The following is a 16,541-nucleotide window of genomic DNA, read 5'->3' as shown; positions in this document are numbered from 1 at the left end:
AAATTATGTTGTCTTATATTCGCTCCTCATCCAAATTCACCCCATAAAATCCCATGAATTGGCTACTTGTCTTGTTTTTTGGTCTTCAGCAAATTAACTTGTGTCTTTGCCTCCTTAACAACAGTACTTCATTTGTAATTTACCTAATTTTTGAGATGTTTCTTTTTACTTGAAATGCTATGTAAGTGTAAGGTGATAGGTAACACTGCAGGTAGCATATATATGTGGATCTCTCAGTCTGATTTGGATACTCTTAAGCTTGATGATTTCCATCAGGTGTCAGACTTAAAAAGTTGACTTTTTAAAAAACAAGTAGAGCTTCATCACTTTTCTTGCTTCTCAGTTCATGAGGATGTCACCCTAGGCCTTGCGTCGATCAGATACCACATTTTGCGTATATATAAATATATATACATTCTTGTTTATTGGATGTTGCTGATCCACTGGTATAAAGTTCAATTGTATTCAAAGCCTTGTTATACTCAATTGCCTTGTTATAATTTACTTTATTTGGGAATTGGCTATAATGCAGTTGGGGTGTGGGCCGTGTCCACTATGTATACCTACGGCTGACTTGCTCCCTTCCCTCGCGCCAGGTGGCTTTTGTGTGAAAATGAACGACTTTCAGGTTATTGGGTTGCAGTCAACATCACTTCCCGCTTTGTGCATGCTCAGCAAATGGTGATGAGCTGATGACATGGAAGTCGACCATATTTAGCTCGGGCACAGGCTGGTTCCCAAGGGCAGTGAGCACATGTGGAATGAAACCTCTGAACATCACCTCCCCACAAGGGGTAATAATAATCATCCTCTCAGCACAACAAATCTTTTTTCACTCAGCATTTTTTTTTGACTGGTGACTTTTCCGCAATGTTCAGAAAGCGATATAAATTGTTGAATAGCTGAGCTGGCCATCTCAGCAGCAAAATCTTAACAATTCATTTTTATTTCATTGATGGTTTGAAAAACTGCCAAGAGCAGTGTCTGGCTAAGATCATTTGTTAAATATTGTATTAAACATATTGAGATGAAAGGGCCATTAATGCAATTGAACTGTTTCCCAATGCACCAACGCGTCCCATAGACAGCAATGAAAATGCCTATCTGGTATTTCAATCTTGTTTACTGTAAACTCATGGTTGATCTATTTGACTCCATGTTTTTGTATAAACAAAAATATTTTACTTTTGACGCAGAAGTGAGGGGCTCAATGGTGGCAAAAGCAAGCTGCTGTACCAGAGTTAGCCTACATTTATTGAAGAACTCCATCAATCCTGCATTTAAGATTTTTATGAGAGGGATATTGTTCAAACGCTTAACTTACTTATTGTGTCAATGTTTTAGGGAGTTCTGGTGTAATATTTAAAATAAACAAGAGTGTGTTATCAAACTTGCCTGGTTTCAGCAATTAAACCCCATCACATGTTTGCATCATTAAATTGCAAGTGCATAAAATGAAATTTGATTGGATTTGATTGAATGTTATGCACAGATAGGCTGTGCCCATCAAATCAGTGTTGATGGTTTTCTTTGCATGAGCTGCCTGATCCCCATTTGTCTTCCATACTCTTCTCAACGACATGATGAGGCGCTACATCAAATACAAGCATTATTATTTATTATATTAATATGCTTCTGTTAAATTCTTTTGTCTGAGCATTGCCTAAAATAGTTGTACACACTGCAATGCAGCATTTCATTTTCTGTTGGAGTTCAAGTCGGTAAATACACCCTGGTGTGTGGCTCTAAGCCATACAGCCAGAGTCAATCCCTGGCCTGTGTTAGCAAATCTCAGCAGGGCTGCGGAGGGAGTTGCTACAAGTTGGCCCAACCCCATCCAGGGAGGGGAGGAGGAAGAAGAGAAGAACAAATCCTGCTTGTTGCTGCTATCCAACTATTGCAGTTGTTCGTGTAGGGATACTGGGCGAGAACTAGGTCAGCTGTAATGTCAAATAGCTTGCTGATGCTTACTGTTCAAGTTTAGGAATGAAGACTGACTATTGGGGAAGGGATATAGGAAAGGCTTCTAGTGCCTGTGGAACTGATCACATGTTTTTCTGTTATCAGGAGAAAGGGTTGCAGTAGGCGGGTGAGTGGAGGAATTGAGATGGAACCCCCCCCAGCAAAACTGTTTGATATTTTACTGTCAACTATCTGTCGCTCAGTTAGTACCAGAACAGTTTCTCATTGAAAAGAGGGGGAGTTAGAAGACCCATCACCTTAATACCATTCTCTAGAGAAACCCCACATGCCTTTCTTAAGGCTGGTTCCTAAATATGAGCAAGTTGCCTGCTGAGCCTCTTGGTTAGTTGTGGCAGAGGGAATTTCGATGAATAATATTTATAATCCTGGCATTTGCCAGGATTATAATGTGCCTTATTACATTGGTCACAATATGTTTAGTGGAGCAGTAAAAAGGAAGCAAGCACTGAAAGCCGAAATGTCACATTTTAGTGCGAGTCATGGAAACGGCAGAACTGGTGACTCTGATGGAGGAAGGCCAGACGATATTTTTGTTTGACATTATTCAGAACTCAGGAGAAGGGCTGAGGCCCAGGCTTTACAGCACCAGCTAGCACAGAAACGTGACGCATCAAAAAGGAGTTGTCAGTAATGCCAAACTTTGGTTTTAAAAGCCTGTGGATTGAATGAGATAAGTGACAAGAGTCTACAGCCTTGGGCATTTTGGATGGACGTTGAATTCAAAATACTTGTTGCTCACTCAAAAAGTGAACAAATGATTCATGCATAATTTAGATTCACAAGTTTTTCTTGTTCAGAATACAGATTATTCTGCTTCAGTGTGAGCCTCTTAATGGAGCAATCCAAAAATAACCAGGCTCCGGCCCGCTAAGAGAATTCAGTCCTGCTATGCCAGGACACTGTTCTGTGCCTTAGTTCGTACATGAATGCTTTACCTTTTCTAGGTTTTACTAGTCTTGAGCAGTGTGCTTAAAACTCCAGAAGATAACAATTAAATGTGCAATCAAATCTCAAGTTCAATGTGGGTAACAAAACTCTTTTGATTATCTTTCATTTTAAACAGAAAACTGTGGACTACATGACTACCATGTCTTTGCCTTCCACGTTGGTGAAATGTCTGTATCTATTCTTCGACCTCCCACATGTGCCTGAGGTTCCTGGAGCAGCTCAGACAGAGCTGCCACTTAGTGAGCGGCGAGCACTGCTGCAGAAAGTCTTTGTCCAGGTGAGATATTCTTTTACCTATTCAGTGTTGTACAGATGAGGTATTCTTTTATTTAATCAATTCAGTGTTTCACTGTGATTTCCTATCATTTCAAATTGAAAATTTTACCCAAGGTATTGCATTGATCAGTTTATAACCAATAAACTGGATCAGTAGTCATCCTTAATTGGCATTATTGACAGTAACATTTCAAATTCTTCATTCGTACTGCTGATGAATTGTGCTGAACATCAATATATAATGTTTAATAGAGATACACTCCTAGTGGCTTCCGGGGGGTTGCATAGGTAAATCGGTAAAAATCTGGGTTTATTTTGGAATATCTGCTTAATGGCAAATACAACATAATACACTCGGCATTCCCAGACCCAGTTTATTGTATTTTCTATGCTTTCCTGGAGCAAGCAGTCCAACAAGGCGAGTTTCAGATACGTGGATACCATTACAGGTGATGAATAAAATCAGCAAATTTGCTGGGTTTTACAAATGATGTTCTGGTGAATTTTTTTTGACCAATTGATTTTCACTCAAAGATGACTATTTATCAGTGATTTTTAAAAAAACTTTAATTTTTTTGTGTTCTGCTTGGTTTCTTCCCTCTTCCACAATTTAGCTGCCTGTCCTTATTTTAATTTAAAAAATGCCAAAATAAATACTGTGCCATTTGACTAATAATAATAACAATAGTCTTTTACTGCCTGTCTGGATTCGTCATCATATTTGAGTCTAACCAAATTGTCAGATTCACCTTAATTTAAAACGAGCAAAACTGACATAATGGGCTAAGACCTCAAATGAGTGTTCAGATAAAATCTCTTCTGTTTGAATACCAAAATTTCCACTCTCTGTGATTACAAAATCCATCAATTTCTGTCTCTGTCTAGACGTAGACTTGTTTTATATTTGTTTCAGATTCCAACAAAATAAAATTATGCACTTCAAAATTTGCCTTACAGCCTAAAGCTGTAAATGTGTTTGTGTTGCCTTCCATGCCCATTCATTTTGAAATGCCTTGGTAGTGTGCAGCTTGATAAGATCAGGGGAATGGAGAACAAAATAGGATTTTTATATCCACTAAAATATTTTAAAAACACATTCTTATTGAAGGATTCGAGTTTGGCTCTTTTGCTTTGGGAGGAGGTGGGGAGAATGGAAGCTAATGCATCTAACGGTTACGATTTCAATCTAGTTGAAGATCTCTCAGTAGCTTGAAGTGAAATGTGAATGCAGCTTTCTCTCCCCAGGAAATGATGAATAACTCTGATAGCTCAGTGAACTTGTTGATTTTCTGAGTTGCAGAGATGCTGATGTTATTAAAGTCATAAATACCAGATACAGTAATGTTTCTGGTTATACATCAGTAAGTTGCTTGCTCATTATATTTCTCCTCATAGGAAATGGGTGTCTCATTTACCAAAATTAAATTCTGTAGAACAATTCAGTAGATATGTTGCTCTGAAATTTCAAAGGCTATTTCTAATTGATGTTTTTAGAAAAAGTCTACTGAGGTGTCTGTGAACAACAACTAAAAATTGCATTTATAGAGTACCTTTCATGTTGAGAGCTGTTCCAAGGCACTAGACAGTTAAGGGTTTGCACCTGAGCTGAGGATTGAATTCGGGAAAGGTGGGAGGTGGGGTTGGAGATGACTGAAGGCCAGGTCAAAAAGTGAAGGTCTTGCGACAGACCTTGAAGGAGGCAAGGGAGGGGACCAGGTGACGGGACTCCGGGTTGGAGTTCCAGAGAGTGAGGGCAGGAGACTGAAGATGGTGGGGAGGGCAGGGAGGGGGACGTGAAGCAGGTCAGTACATGGCGAGCGGAGGGAGCGCGCAGAGGTAAGGCGGGGCAAGACTATGGAAGGTTTTAAAAGTGAGGATGAGGATCTTGAAATTAATCCTCTGGGGAGGGTGGGAGGAGAGCCAGTGGAGCCGGGTGGCTATTGATGTGATAGGCTTGCGAAGCCTAATGTGGGAGAGGAAACAAGCTACATAGTTCGGAATGGTCTACAGCTTGTGGAGGGAAGAGTTGGGAGGTCCAATGAGTAGAGAGTTTGAGTAGTCAATTCTGGAAGTGATAAAAGCATGGATAAGGGTCTCAGCAGCCTGAGGGGAGAGGTAGTGGTGGAGTCGCGCAATGTTGCGGCGGTGGGAGAAAGCTGAACGAGTCAGGGCCCGGGATGTGGAGTTGAAAGGACAATTGAGAGTAGAACAATTTACCCAGCTTCCATACAGGTGGAGTGTGCACCTGTAGATTGATACTGTCAGCGGTGTGAAGCTGCAAGAGCAAGTTAACTGTCAACTTAGACTAACCAAAAGCTCACAGCCTTAATAAATACACATATATCATCACAGTAAAGAAAATTGGGAACACTCGCTTATATTTCTCTGCTCCACGGCCTCAATGGCATAACACAGGAAGAATATGGATTCTGAGTTAAGAGTATTGGGTCCAGTTTTGGTCACCCCGTTTTCGGAAGGCTGGAGAGCTTATAAATACAGTCATCGCACTTGATAGAAACCTCTGTCAGGAGTTTTGAATGTGCATGAAATAGGTTATTTTGGGTATTATTATTATATAATTATTATTATTATAAGGACATCATAGCCATAGAGGGGATAGAGAGGAGATTTATTAGGATGGTATCAGGGGTGCCCGATTTGATCTATAAGCAGAGATTTGAGGAAGTGGGCATATTTTTACTGCAACAGAGAAGTTTGAGTGAGATCTGCTGGAGCTTTTTAAAATTATGAAGGCGTTTTGATGGTCAGTAGAGAGAAATCATTTCCACTGAGCGATGAGTCAGACTAGAGAGCATTGATTTAAGATAATTAGCCAATGGGAAATGATGAGGTGTTTACACTGAAAGTTTTGTGATGTGGACTGCCCTGCAGGATCTAAACAGGATCCATATTAGCTTTCAAGAAAGAACTAGATTACAAATGTGATTTGTTGTTGTTAAGCGCCTTTCACGTTGGGAGGACGCCCCAAGACGCCCCAAGTCAGGGATTTGGACCTGAGCTGGGGTTTGGGATCAGGAGGGGTGGAGGGCAGGGAGGGTAGGGGTAGGAGGATGACCGAAGATGCATTCGAAGAAGAAGGTCTTGAGCCAGGCCTTGAATGAGGCTAGGGAGGGAGCGAGGCGAAGGGACTCCAGAATGGAGTTCCAAAGGGTGAGGATAGAAAGGCCGAAGGTCTGACCGCTGATGGTGGGATGGATTGGTCAGAGAACGTGGATCAGGCCAGAGCCTGCTGAGCAGAGGGAGTGGACAGATCTATATGGAGTTAGCAGGTCACAGAACAGGGAGGAGAAAGGACGAGGATTTTGAACTCTATTCTTTGAGGGATGGGGAGCCAGGGAAGCTGGGTGAGGATGGGGGTGATAAGGTCATGAAGCTTGGGAGATAAAAAGGAATAATTTACAGAGGTATGGGGATAAGCCAACTAAAAGGATCTGAATGGATTGTTCGTTCAAAGAGCTAGTTCAAGCGCTCTGAAACTTCCTCCTGTGAAGGCTTTACATCAAATGCGAGTACTATTATAATAATTATTACAAACATGATGGGCCAAGTGGTCTTATTCTATGTTGTGTTCTGTGTTAATGAAATTTTCCCAGGTTTCACAAGCTTCCTACCTGGTCAATTATCAATGGTATGTTGGTTTATTGCTTTTGTGTTTTATCTTGTTAGATCTTAGTGAAACTCTGCAACTACATCTCACCAGCAGAAGAGCTAGCCCAGAAAGATGACCTCCAGCTCCTGTTCAGTGCAATAACCTCCTGGTGTCCTCCCCACAATATCCTCTGGAGAAAGAGTGCCGGAGAGGTACTAATGACCATATCACGTCATGGACTCAGCATCAATGTGGTCAAATACATCCATGGTATGCATATGCAACTCATATCTTTTGAGTGTTTTCAGAAAGGAGTGCAGAGGGGTCCTAAAGTCTGTTTTATCTCCAAATTGTAGCTTTTAGATCTCTGGTGACTGAAGCTAACACATGGGCAAGATGCTTAAAAATCTCTTACTTGTGCATTGGCTAGCCAGCGCTGGCAACATGATAGTCCTTTAATGTTTGATCCAACAGTTAAGATCATTAGCCTATTTTTGCTTTTATTAGTGAATTGTCCTTGTTGTGAATTTGGGATTTTGTCATCCATCAGTTTTGATGGACTGAAAAGTGATCTGAGTAACTGAGTTCTGTTATTACTGTGGTACCCACAAGATAAGGTTCAACTGTATACTTTTTTGTTGTGTTGAGTGACTTAACTGCAAGCAATGCCACGTAGCAATGCTGTTCAAATACTTAGTATTTAAACTGTTCGTTGATATTTTTACCTCTTTTTCTCTACCCGATTTTAAAAAAAAGTTTAAAAACATTATTTTGAAATCAATTGAAGAAATTGAAAAATAAATTGAAAACAAATGTGGCTTTTAATGTGCAACACTGAAGAATACACAAGCAATAAAAAGTGCTGCCACAGTTGAATTCCTCTGAAGTATAACTGTGTCCTGAAAATCAATGGCCTTTAAAACTAGTTTTCAGGAAATTGAACCAGTTTTCCTAAAATTGTTGTCTCGAAGATGAACAGTCGCTATGGAAAAGGAGAAAAATATAATATTAATAATAATCTTTGCATCTGATATAGCTTCTTTTCGCATTATTGAGACGTCTCAAAGAGGTTCACAGTAGCGTAAAATGATGTGGCTGTGTGTAATTTGTGGGTGAACTCAGCAGCCAATTTACACACACTCACATCCCACAAACAGCCATGGATAAATGAAAGCGGAAAAAAACAATCAGAAATGAGGTAGTTTGTATCAAAGAATGGGGATGGGGGAAATGAAAAGTTACATTGATCGCATGAGCAGAAGTGAGAATGTTTATTTTTAATGAATTCTATTTTACGAATTGCAAAGGAAGTACTACTGGGAAAAGCTTTATTATTACTATGCTACTAGTGCTTATTGGTGAACTACCAGAATAATAATCCTTATCTAATTACACTGAGATGTCTTAAAGTGTATCACAGGAGTTAGTATAGCATACTAGTGACTGTATTTTGTAGTCAAATATGGCGTTTGGACACAGAAGTATCCTGCATATAGCCATGAAGTGAATGACCAATTTTATTTGTGGGATTGGTAATTGGTAGGTTGCCTTCCTGGATTCGCCTGCTCTTAGATTTCATTAAAAGAAAATTAATATGTGTTTAGCGCTCTGAGACACGACCTTGTGTGAAGGGCATTATATAATGTAAGTAGTTGTTTATATAAGAAAGTCCATCTTAGGTCAAACTCAATCATCAAAGTACAGATTTGGGGGAAAAAACTATTTTTGTGAAAAATAATTTCTAACACTCAGTAATAATTTAAATTTGTAGATGTTCTTATCATAACCAGATATTGAAGAGAAATTTGTAATCCTGCTGTATACTCTAGTTGCTAGACTATTATCACAGTCATGTATGAAAAGGGCTAAGAAGTAATTGCCTTGGGAAAGGCACTGCTTTGTGTGAAGTTGAGACTCACAGATACGGAAGTGTCAGAATAGTCAGTACTCACTGTCTGGGTTCACATATGAAGAATTATAGTGAGTGAGGTACCAGTGGATGCCCGGCATCAATGATGTACCAGCAGAAGTCAGCATCTTTTGATGCAAAATTGAATCAAAACAAACTTTAAATAAAATCAATTGTACTCTGGAATGATAAAATTCTTACTTAGTTGACAAATTACGAGAAGTATGTATGTGCAGAATGTGGAAAGGCCATCTTTATTGATCCATTTTACCTCTAGCATTCTGAAAAAGTAGCGGATGAGAAAAGGCTATTTAGCCTATCAAAGTTCACATCTCCAGTGCAGTGCTGGGAAGCAATGCTTTGCCAGAGTTGCTATCCTTTGGATGGACTTGAAACTGAGGTCCCCTCTGCCTGTTCAGATGGACTTTAAAAAACCCAATGGAAAATGATTTGAAGAGAGAGGGGAATTTCTCCCGGTATCCAGAGAGAGAGAAAATTAGTCATGTGCCACATGGCTGTTTGTGGGACATTGCTGTGTTTTCCAACTACAAATGTAGTGCCAACACTTTATAGTAAAACTCTGAAGCACTTGAGATTCTTCAATGTGATAAGGCGCTAGATCGAATACGAGGAGACTAGTGGAGTTTTAAAGTCAAATGTGTTGCCTATAAAAACAAATTGTGTTTTAAGAACAATGGAAAGAAAGAACATTTATTGGGACAGTAAATGTTAATCTTACTGGATCTATAGGGGAGATTGGGAAAACGTTCCAATTTGTTTGTACTTATATGTTCCATGTAGATAAAGAATGCGTGGCTACTTGTATCCAGAACATGCAGCAGTCAGATGACCTATTGCCCCTGGAGATTGTTGAGATGTTTGCAGGACTTTCCTGCTTTCTCAAGGACTCCAGCGACGTGTCGCAAGTGCTCTTGGATGATTTTAGGTGCTGTCAAGGTTACCAGTTCCTTTGTGATCTTCTGCTTAAGTAAGTACATGGATTTTGTTTGGATTCTTTTGTTTGCATTCAGTTGTATCTTTTTAGTAAGGCCTGTGCATTTGACTCACCGGTAAAGTCTTTGTACAGTTGCACAGGACAATTACTGTAGTCAGATATTCACTTAAACGTGTGGCATTGAGTTTGTAAAGATTATTATGTGCAGTAGTTGTGGGATAAACTAGAGGGAAGGATAAGATTTGAATTGTAATTGAACTCTGTGGGAGTATGTGTGCCATACTATGAGAAGGGCAATTACTGTAGTTAATTTCAACAATTTGGTTTGTAATTTGTGTTTTTCTTTCTTAGTGTTGACATGTTTAATGTATATTCCAATTAAAACCAGACAGGATTGTGGTGACTCGAGCCAAGTTGTAAAGCTAAAGGCTGAATGATAATCGTGTGTCCCAACATTACAGGACAGGCTCTCATTAGATCAGTTCAGATAAAATCAGATGTTGCTTACGGTCAAGTGCAGAACATTCCCCTGTTCCATACAATGTAATTTATCCATTGGAACAGTGCAAAAAAATTACCCCTATTTAAAAGCAATAGTGTGATCTAGTGGAAACCATGAATACTGCACCTTGTTTTGTGGAAGGCAATTGTTTGTCTTCCAACATCCATTACACTTCTACTCAACATTGATTCAGCAAGATCTCTGGAATGGACTGCACCTTAATTTTACCTATACATACTTTAATTAATTATTTTGAATACCATCACAAGGTGAATATCTTTCTGATCATGTACATTTTTTTATTTAGCTCCTTTTAATGACATTAAATTATTCTATGGAATGAAACACAGCTGTAAGGTTGCCATTTCTTTCCTCATAGCTGGCATAGTTGTGTTTTCACTAGATGTTTGAATCTCTTGTTTGTACAGACTTACCATATTCTTTCTAACTCCTAATTCATGAAGGAGTTTCATTTGGAGCCCCAGGAACTGCATTGGTTCATTCCCGTGTAGCAGATTTTTAAACACTAAATGAGTTATGACATGGATTAGAGAGATGGAGGTTTTTGCCCTACATGCCTAGCTCTGCTGAGTTCCTGATCTCTGATGCGATTGCAGAGAGGAAGCAATGGGCAAAGGCTCTTCTGTACAGGGGTGGTTAGGAAAAATCACAGTGAAAATCCTCTCTGCAGCAATACCGGAACACTGAGAGCCCTTTTCCTGCCCTGGATTCTCCAGAGTGCAAAAGGTGTGTAACTGAGGAAATGAAGGGATGAGGGAAGATGAAAGGGGGAGGTTGGGGTTGGTGTCATTTAACAAAGATTTTGTTCGTGGAAGCGCAGTGCTATTGTGTGATCCTTCACACACACAGAACTGATCTCAGCCCATTGCTATTATGGGAAGGTAACAAATATTGGAGAGGCGGTTGAAACTTACCCAGAGAAGGAATCAGCCTGTGCTTGTTGTGCACCTCTCTGTAATTGGTCACACAGAGGGATAGCAGGAGCCCTAGGCGGCTGGTTGCTCACACATACATGCTCCACGGAGTGTTCTTGAGACCAGAGAGGAGGAACCAAGAATGGCAATGATTTTGAACCAGACACTGTCATATACAATTATACCAAGAGACTCATTCAATTATTATATTCTTTTAAGCAAAATATACAATCACTGCTATATCTATATTCTTTACCACTTTCAACGTCTTGGGATTGCCTCCCGAAATGAAAGGCTCTATATAAATGCAATTTGTTGTTGTATGTAAACCATTGCAGAATTGTGGTGGGGGGTGGTGTGGTGGTGGTGGAAAGAATATCAACCACGTATACAGGGTGTTGCAATTTTGTTAACATTTCCATATGTGTATTTTAGGTTGGAGCTAATGAAGGAGCCTGATGCCAAAGAGGCACTGAAAGACTTGGTTCAGTTGGTGACCTCACTGACAACCTACGGGATAAATGAACTGAGACCTGCTGGTGTTACTAGTGGAGCACCTTTCCTGCTACCGGGATTTGTAGTACCACAACCTTGTGGCAAAGGTGATGCTACCAGTTGGTTATTGGCAATGCTTTAAAGGCCATACTCTTCGTTGGGAATCTTGGCAAACCTTGTCTTTGTTTGCTTATAAATGTGACACAACATAGCTTAAATCTTGGCAAATGTATTCTGTCCTTTGTATGATGTTAAGGTGATAAATGACGCGCAGCTTCTTTGGCTGCTCTATCTTTAAACTTAAAAGTTTGCCAAACAATTCGCTCATGAAGACGGACTTTAAATAGAGCATTTTTTCCCGTGAGGAAAACATTCGACTTAAACATGGGTTGTGTATGCCTTACAGTAAATATTCTTTGCAGATAATACGAAGAACCTGTTAGAATTTTCCTTTTAAGCCTAATTGTTAGCTCTACAGACTGTATAATATTATAATAATTATAATAATTATATAATAATAATTATTATAATAGATTATTATTATTATAAATGCCAACTGGTACACACTTCACTCTAAATCTAACATCAAAGGCAAATGAAAGACAAGAATGCATGTCTTCGGTACTTAAGTACATTAATAGAGTGAGGGACTTCAAAGCATTCATCTACAATGGAAGCATGAGTATGAAAAGACTTATTACCATACAAATATTGAAAATTATGAGATTTCGATAGAGTAGTCAAGACGCAGCAGTTTTTCCTGGACTGTTATTGCAGGAGAGTAAAGGAAGCGTGCAGCAGTTATGCAATTTTTAGAGTACTTTGGTAAATCAAGAGCACTTGGCAATTGAAGATAGATAACAGCGGATAAATTTTATTGATTTATTAAAAGGGTTGGAATAGAAGTGTCAATTTTAAAGTGTTATATAAAACCTAGTGGCCAATATTGGCAGAGGAATTTATGTGGCATTTCGGTTACCCTATCAAAGTTGACGGCAAATAAAACTTTGCAAGGAAATGTATTACTACTTAACTGTATGGTGAAAAGGTGTTAGCATCTAAATCTGTTTTTCCTTTAGTGTATCACAAAACAATTCAAATGTTTTCCTTGTTGAATAAACGTTAAGTGTTCGAAGTTACGTAAAATGTATTTTTGGAAAATCGTAACCAGTCATGTCATCTCTTTTCTTAAACCAGGACACACAATAAAAAACATCCAAGCCTTTTCTGTTCTTCAGACTGCCTTCTTAAAAGTAAGATCCAGCCATCTCGCTGGAATGATTTTGGATGCCATCTCAAACCTTTACATAGCAGACAATGCCAATTACTTTATCCTGGAGTCTCAGCACACTCTTTCACAATTTGCTGAGAAGATTTCCAAAGTACCAGAGGTGCAGTCCAAGTACTTTGAAATGCTGGAATTTATTATCTTCAGTTTGAACTATATCCCATGCAAAGAACTCATAAGCGTCAGCATCTCGTTGAAGGCCAGCACCTCTTACCAATGCAGCATCACTGCGATGAAAACACTTTTGAAATTTTCACGCCATGATCCTATCTTCAGGGATGTATTTCGGGAGGTCGGGTTGCTCGAGGTGATGGTGAACCTTTTGCACAAATATGCTGCTCTGTTAAAAGACCCCACTCAAAGCTTCAACGATTCAGGTAAGTTTATATCTTCCTTTTCTTTCACCGTTTTTTTTGTATGTAAACTGGAGACTATGAGATTTGTTATGTAAACACCAAGTACAGTATAGTAACAATATTTATTTGAGGAATTCCAACTAATCGGAATCTTGAAGTATTATTTTTCTGAGGAATTGAATTTGTTTTATAGTGGAATCAAAAGGGAATGTCTCAATGGACGATCGGAAGCAGTTGGCCTTGCTGGTGATGGAGACTTTGACAGTACTGCTGCAAGGATCAAACACAAATGCAGGTAAATTGGGGTACTGCTAATGAGTTGTAATGGTAACTAATAGTTACTGATAGTAATACAGAGAGAATGTCTTTGAAGGCCATTTGCTTTTTTTTTAGAAGAGAATAATACTTGGAAGCTTCAAATATGAAACGTGTAAGTTTGACCTTGTGCATTTTCAAAGGAATTCAGATTGTTTAAGCAAACTGTTGTGCAGCTTCATGCTCACAAATTATTCCATCATGTTAATACTCAGCTGACAGTAGTGACTTGGAGTGGCTAATGAATATCGAACTACTGTTTGCACAAGAACATTTTTACTCCACATTGGAGCAAAACCTTTAAATACTAAATTGTATCTGGAAGAATGTACATTTTTTTTGTTTGCCTAATAATCTCACAACTGTGTTGATCTGCAGCCTGCTGTACATTTGAGTGTATCTGCCTCCTTTGAAAAATGGACCTTTTCTGTCACTTACTTGTCTGTTGTGTACAATCAAGGGTTTGGCCAGAGTGCTATTAATTATGACCTTCAAAAATTTTCATCTAGACGTGATATGAACAAATGTTAGATTGAGTTTGTGTGGCCCATTTATTTCATGTGTCAAAAACCCTGTTCACCACAATAGTGCTAAGGTTTGGTAGTGTTCAGTGATACAAAATGGGAAATAAAGGGCAAAGGTTAACCTCCCCTAATCAATGTAAACAATATTTATACACTGCAACCTGTCAATCTCTCAAATTCTGTTCACTAATTTATTCACCACAGACGTTCAAGCATCCTTTCGATTTTTATCATAGTTGGTGTGATGAAACTGAAGTCGCTACGATCAATCCCCCGAGTTTATATTTGCTCATATTTTTACAAGCAACAGCCTTCATTTCATTTCAGAAATTTTAGAATGCTTTATCAAATTTTGTATCAAAAGTTGATCATAACTTGCAGAATATTTTGGGAAATATTTACAATATATTGCCTATTTTATTGGCTGTTGGAGAGGTGAAGGAATCACTGTTTATGTTCTATATTTTTTGTTTTGCTTCTCTATCCTTCTGAAGATACTACTTTATTCTGCACTGGGGTTCCCTAGAGCAAGCAGCCCAAGAAACTTCTTTATTTTAGACAGAGAGTGCCAATAACCTGTTCAACCATGTGGACCATCAGAGCTGAGCCTAATCCTATCCTTGCTTAACTTCCACCTTCACATCTATGATCCAAGTTTCCTTAGAAAATGTTAAGAAGAAAAAAAAATTCCAGATGATGCCTTTAATTAGCTGAGCAGATACTTATAAATTGAATGATCAGACTATCTTATTAAAATGTGCTCTTCTTATTAATAGTTTAATTTGCATTTAAACACAACTCTGTAAGAGAGCAGACAAAGAATTGCTTCCTATACATGACTGTACAGGAAATGTGACATGGATGTTGCACCCTATGTGCAGGAAAGAAATCGTCATTTCCTGAATGTTGCACTTGCGCAGGAAGCATTCGTAATTTGACTTTCTAAGGGAAGGATGTTTATGGCACTTAATGCACATAGCACACGAATGCAGTGTACAGGAAATGCAGGATAACTTCAGAGGTTGACCTTTTTTCACACTTCATTGGTAGCATGGCATCTAAGATATTGGACTCTGGCGACTGCATTATAATGGGGATGATTTGTGTATTTGTGGGGCTGTCATGAGCAAAAAAGCTGGTCCAAGGTTGTGTAAGATACATTTCTCATAATTCATAACAATCCACCTTGGATCCCATCACAGGGACCCATTACTTTTTATTGGAAGAAGCTGTACTATAAAGTTCATCAATAATTGGCTGTCGGTAGTACATATTTAGTACCACTTTTACAATTCCTATGCTTTGTTTAACACTAATGGAACTGTAGATTTTGAAAGCTAAAGTATTTCACACTCTTGAAATAAATTTGTGATTTAAAGAAAGTGCTGAATCCATGGACTCAACAATGAGCCCAATGTTTAATAATCACACTAGCAGGTTTTTAAATCCCTTGTCCCTTTATAAGATAAATAACCTGTCTGGTGTTAAAATTGTTAAAGTTGTTCTGTAATGTCAGTTTCCTTTATGGCAAATACTGCATTAAAATTATCTGCTACAATCAATTTGAATTAATACCCATCCCTCATTTTATTTCTTCCTGATCACTCACTTCTTTTAAGTATATCCAACAACTCCTCTACCATGCCCGTTACCAACCTACAATATATATTTTTAGGACTGACTTAAATAAACTGCAAATTGAGATTATCTCCAAAATTGAACAAACAGTCCTGCAAAACCGAGCAATATAAACTAGTGCTCACAAGACTTCAGCATTGGTTGAACTTATGGTATTTTCAGTATCGAAACTGCCTTGATTTCCTCGACAGGAGATTGTGGGATTCTTTTTATTGCACCTTAGTCAGAAAGATAGCTGTGACATACTGATTGACAGATACTCCAATTATCACGAATAGGTCAGCGGGTCCTTGCTTGGTCCCGCTGGTCTATCTACACTGTCTACTGATCTTTAGAGATTATCAAAATCCAACTAGTTGTGAAAACACCAGCATAATAATAATAATAATAATAATAATAATAATAATAATAATAATAATCCTTGCATTTGATATAGCGCCTCACATGAGAAAGACATCCCCAAAGTGCTTCAGAGGATTTACTGTGAAGTGTAGTGACTGTGTATTTTGTAGGTTTCAGCATCTTTGACCTGCTAAACAGAGAACTTTGAGTGCACCTTTTGCAAACTGAAAAAAAACACTTTGGTTTGATTTCATCAATAGCAATTGCATCTCTTCTGAGTGGCTGTATTTTGTGGGTGATTGCGGCAGCCAATTTGTGCACAGCAGGGTCCACACACACCCATGAAATGAACCACCAACTTTATTTGGGGGATTGGTGGCTTCTCTCCTCCAAACAAAAAAAGATTTAGTCAGCAATTTTTCATTGTGATCTACTCTGTAAAATGTAGCAGTTGAAACAGTCACA

At 38.7% G+C, this 16,541-nt stretch overlaps 1 protein-coding gene across 1 annotated transcript in view; it reads left to right on the top strand.

Annotated features, from left to right (window-relative positions):
• wdfy3 (WD repeat and FYVE domain containing 3) overlaps window positions 1-16,541 on the top strand; it is a 226,536-nt gene that overhangs the window by 96,737 nt on the left and 113,258 nt on the right. Inside the window, exons 5-10 of the mRNA XM_042340146.1 lie at window positions 3,047-3,208; window positions 6,895-7,087; window positions 9,528-9,714; window positions 11,554-11,720; window positions 12,811-13,278; window positions 13,451-13,552. Of these exons, the coding sequence (XP_042196080.1) occupies window positions 3,047-3,208; window positions 6,895-7,087; window positions 9,528-9,714; window positions 11,554-11,720; window positions 12,811-13,278; window positions 13,451-13,552 (1,279 nt within the window). The remainder of the gene's footprint in view (window positions 1-3,046; window positions 3,209-6,894; window positions 7,088-9,527; window positions 9,715-11,553; window positions 11,721-12,810; window positions 13,279-13,450; window positions 13,553-16,541) is intronic.

This window comes from Callorhinchus milii, unplaced genomic scaffold (genome assembly GCF_018977255.1).
Source record: "Callorhinchus milii isolate IMCB2004 unplaced genomic scaffold, IMCB_Cmil_1.0 Scaffold1, whole genome shotgun sequence".
NCBI lineage: Eukaryota > Metazoa > Chordata > Chondrichthyes > Chimaeriformes > Callorhinchidae > Callorhinchus > Callorhinchus milii.
Note: the sequence above shows the minus strand (reverse complement) of the source record. Positions and strands in the feature narration are given on the sequence as shown.